This window comes from Scomber japonicus, chromosome 9 (assembly GCF_027409825.1).
Source record: "Scomber japonicus isolate fScoJap1 chromosome 9, fScoJap1.pri, whole genome shotgun sequence".
In the NCBI taxonomy this organism is placed as follows: Eukaryota; Metazoa; Chordata; class Actinopteri; order Scombriformes; family Scombridae; genus Scomber; species Scomber japonicus.
The window spans coordinates 4,531,136-4,536,135 of NC_070586.1; the positions used below are offsets into that span (position 1 = coordinate 4,531,136).

At 40.5% G+C, this 5,000-nt stretch overlaps 1 protein-coding gene across 1 annotated transcript in view; it reads left to right on the top strand.

Moving 5' to 3' along the window:
- Positions 1–5,000, top strand: part of snx2 (sorting nexin 2) — a 42,961-nt gene that overhangs the window by 25,751 nt on the left and 12,210 nt on the right. The window contains exons 9-10 of the mRNA XM_053325193.1: positions 4,429–4,542; positions 4,795–4,888. Of these exons, the coding sequence (XP_053181168.1) occupies positions 4,429–4,542; positions 4,795–4,888 (208 nt within the window). The remainder of the gene's footprint in view (positions 1–4,428; positions 4,543–4,794; positions 4,889–5,000) is intronic.

The following is a 5,000-nucleotide window of genomic DNA, read 5'->3' on the forward strand; positions in this document are numbered from 1 at the left end:
ACTTAGATCTGAGGAAGGAAGGAAGGAAGGAAGGAAGGAAGGAAGGAAGGAAGGACAGAGGAAGGACCCGGGAGGACAACACGAAGGTTAAAGAGTCTGTATCTCCTGGTGCACGTTGTCTGTTTAAGGGTTAAGACACATCATCTGGGAACCAAGGATGTTTGTACCAAATTGGTCGCCAATCCATTAAGTAGACGTTAAGATATACCACTAAGGATCTTCTCTGTTGACTGTGAATTTAATATCAACCAGCTACAGTCAAAGAATCACCAACAATTTATAACAAACCGTCCAGTAGTTGTTGAGAGATTTGTGGTTGACTTGACCGACTGGCATTGCTTCGGCGCTAGCATGGCTAAAAACAGATAACCCTTCCTCACACACAAATATATAAAATATCGGACAAATTAAATTCACCAGCTGGTGGCGCCAGAGAAAGAAAGAGAGCATCACCAAATTCATTAAGACACATCATCTGGGAACCAAGGATGTTTGTACCAAATTGGTCGCCAATAGATTAAATAGACGTTAAGATATACTACTAAGGATCCTGTCTGTTTACTGTGAATTTAATGGCAATTCGTTAAGATATCAACCTGCTGGTGGCGCTATAACTACAACTACAGTCAAAGAATCACCAACAATAGTAGGATTCATCTTCAGGGAACATCAACATTTGAACAATTCATCACAAACCATCCAGTAGTTGTTGAGAGCTTCGGTGCTAGCATGGCTAAAAACAGATAACCTTCCCTCACACACAAATATATAAAATATCGGACATATTAAATTCACCAGCTGGTGGCGCCAGAGAAAGAAAGCAGAGCATCACCAAATTCATTGAGACACATCATCAAGGAACCATGGATGTTTGTACCAAATTGGTCGCCAATCCATTAAATAGACGTTAAGATGTACCACTAAGGATCTTGTCTGTTTACTGTGAATTTAATGGCAATTCGTTAATATATCAACCTGCTGGTGGCGCTATAGCTACAGTCAAAGAATCACCAATAATAATAGGATTCATCTTCAGGGGAACATCAACATTTGAACAATTCATCACAAACCATCCAGTAGTTGTTGAGAGCTTCGGCGCTAGCATGGCTAAAAACAGATAACCCTTCCTCACACACAAATATATAAAATATCGGACATATTAAATTCACCAGCTGGTGGCGCCAGAGAAAGAAAGCAGAGCATCACCAAATTCATTAAGACAGATCATCAAGGAACCATGGATGTTTGTACCAAATTGGTCGCCAGTCCATTAAATAGACGTTAAGATGTACCACTAAGGATCTTGTCTGTTTACTGTTAATTTAATGGCAGTTAGTCAAGATATCAACCTGTTGGTGGCGCTACAGCTACAGTCAAAGAACAAAGAATCACCAATAATAATAGGATTCATCTTCAGGGGAACATCAACATCTGAACAATTAATCACAAACCATCCAGTCGTAACCTTCCTTCACACAAAAAATATCTAAAATATCGGACAAATTAAATTCACCAGCTGGTGGCGCCAAATTCATTATGACACATCATCAAGGAACCTGAAACCTAGTTTAGTATTTTCCACTGCTGCCCTCACACATGAGGATCTTTAGGGAGTGAAAATAAAGATGTTTTAAGATGGTTTGGATTCAAATGAAGGAAGGAAGGAAGGAAGGACGGACAGAGGAAGGAAGGAAAGAAGGAAGGAAGGACAGACAGAGGAAGGAAGGAAGGAAGGAAGGAAGGATGGAGGGAAAGAGAGAAGGAGGGAGGGTGGGAGGACTTGATTAGAACTATGTAAAGATCATGGTTTGGGTTCAAATCATCACTGGAGACAAGTTTTCAAAGTCCTTAAAGATATGTAACCTTTGTTGTCATGGCAACAGTGAACACCACCATTAATTGACATGAGCAAGATTAAGACGATTAGAGTTTCTAAATGTTGGTTTTGATTTTGATTTTTCGATGAATTGCCCAGCCCTAAGGATCTTCTCTGTTTACTGTTAATTTAATGGCAATTCGTTAATATGTCAACCTGTTGGTGGCGCTACAGCTACAGTCAAATAATCTCCAATAATTCATGACAAACCGTCCAGTAGTTGTTGAGAGATTCGTGGTTGATTTGACCGCCTTCCCTTGAGCTTCGCCGCTAGCTTGGCTATAAACAGATAACCTTCCTCTACAGAAAAGGTAAAAAACTCTGTCTCAGTTTTACCATCTATCTCTCTTTCTCTCTTTCTCTCTTTCTCTCTCTTTACTTCTTTTTTCACCTCAACGAGCAACGAAACGTCCCGACAAGGGCAAACGAACCAGCCTCTAAAAACTGCCTCGGGGTTTAAGGGCCTGCGGCGTTTCCTGTTTCCTTGCTTTATTGTCCACTCCGACTAAATCCTCTGTAACATTTCGTCTTGTCGCCTCAAACTGTCCCCCCCCTCCCTCCTCCCTCCCCCGCTCCGTCACCACCATCCACCTAACTGTCGGTGGGATTGCGTTGGGAAGGAGTCGGCAGTCGTTGGGTCCAGAATAAATGGCCTCGTGTCACTGATTTAACAGATGAATCGCTCGGACGCTTGACCGAGCGTGTCGGTCCGTCTGGCCCACTTAATGAAACACAACCAGAGTGGAAAGGGAGGGGGGGGGGGGGGGGGGGGGGCGAGGAAGGGGGGGCAAATGGGACCAAGGCTGCAATTGAAACCTATTTTTACCCCCCCGCCTCTACTCATTTACACTCGTCCTTCCGTTGGCGAGGGCCCCCGAGGGACCCAGGCCGTCCCCCGCCTGCTGCTGCTGCTGCTGCTGCTGCTTAAATGAGATTGGAGGTTGGTCTGCAAATGTGCTCCACACTGTCAGAGAGGGAAGAAAAAAAGAAAAAAGAAAAAGCCCCCGTATGTCCACGACAAAAGTAAACTTTTCCCCCGAAATTAAGAAAAATGAGGCTATTTTCAGACGGACGTGCAGGTATTTTCAGAGTGATGCGACGGAGGAAGGAGGGAGGGGGGAGGCGGGAGGGGTTGGTTTAAGTCACTCGGCACATAAAAGCGGCGGCATTAAAGCTGATTGGAGGTAAAGAAAAAAAAAAAACGTGGGAGACATAACAAATAGAGATGGAGAGAGAGAGAAACAGAAACAGAACAAACAGAATAAAAGTAAAAAGAAGATGAGGGTGAAGAAAAAAAGAAGAAAGTGATTCAATAATTGAGCAAATACCAAATAAACGCACCTTTTAATTGGATTTTATTTCATTTTAAAGTGGGAACCGTCTCATAGAGCAGTAAAATACAGAGAGAGGTTTGATCTGGATTTGATTATAAGTCTGTAAGCGTCGTCCAGACTAAGAACAGTAACTATAACTATAAAGATAATGATGTGAGTGTCCACATTTATAAACTATAACGCTCCAGCTGAGTCTGCTATAGACGAGCTGTTACTGCTGGATAATGGACAGAGACATAAAAAGAAAAGAAAAGAAAAAACAGCCTTAAAGTGACTTGGGGAGCTCTGATGAAGAGTTTTTGGGACTCAGTGAGCTCACAGATACACACTGTATTAAATATGTAAAGTTATTGTCTTATTTTAAATGTTGAGCTGGTTTTGGTTTGACTGTTTATAAAGAATAAAATATTTAAATTATCACCCAATTCTGTGATTTCAATTTATTACCACAGATATTTATGGAAATGATGGTTAATTGGCTTCATTTAAATTAAATTAAACTTAATTTTTGAGTTAATGCCTCCTGGGTCAAAATTATGGAAGCCTATTCCCACCACTATGATGAAAAAAAAAAGATCCTGTAAGTCATTATGATGAGAAACTATCTCATAATAATGACTTAGTATCTCATTATTATGAGATAGTAGATTACAGGATCTTTTTTTTGGCGGAAATGGGCTTCCATACAATATAGACCCGAGGACAACAGGAGGTTTAATTGAAACTCAGTCAGAGTTAATATATCGGTCCAGTTCAGTTAAATCATTAACATTAACCTGATTCACTGTTTCAGGTTTAATATGTTTGTTTTAATTGTGTTTCAAATAAATATAAATTGAGAGTTTTGAAGTATAAACAAAATATAAACACATGGCCTCATTTAAATTAAATTAAAGCTCATTTAATGAGTTAATGCCTGTTGTTCAGGAGGGTTAATTAAAAGATAATAGTGTATACTGGTCCAGTGATTCAGGTCTAATATGTGTGTATAATGTTTTGATTGTGTTTCAAATAAAAGATTTAAAAAGTAGATGGAGTATAAATTAAATAAACTAGTCTTTAATAGAAAAGTGTTTTTTACCAGCATGACACCAGTTTATACAGAAAATGAAGATTTAACATGAGACAAAATAAAAAAGCAAGAAATAAGATGAAGGGATGTGTTTGTGTTTCTGCTCGACTCATCCTGTTTGTGTGTTTTGTGTATTTTGTGTGTAGTTGCCGCGAGCCGTCAGCACTCAGGCTCTGAGCAGTGCCGGACTTCTGCGGATGGTCAACAAAGCGGCCGACGCCGTCAACAAGATGACCATCAAGATGAACGAGTCCGACGCCGTGAGTAGGGAGCCTCTTGGGGGGCAAAAGGTCCCCATAATGTATATAAACCATGAATTTGTGTGTTAGTGTGAACTTGTTTTCCTACATTGTGAGGACTCACTGCTGTCATATTGAAAAAGTCCCCGTAATGTATGTAAATCATGAATCTGTGTGTTAATGTGAACTTGTTTTCCTACATTGTGAGGACTCACTGCTGTCATATTGAAAAAGTCCCCATAATGTATGTAAACATGAATCTATGTGTGTTAGTGGTTCGAGGAGAAGCAGCAGCACTTTGAAAACCTCGACGTCCAACTGAGGAAACTTCACGCCAGCGTCGAGTCCTTGGTCTGTCACAGGAAAGGTACGAGAGTGTGTGTGTGTGTTCATTCATTCCTTCCTTCCTTCCTTCCTTCCTTCCTCACTCAGTCACTCACTCACTTACTTACTTACTTACTTACTTACTTCCTTCTTTT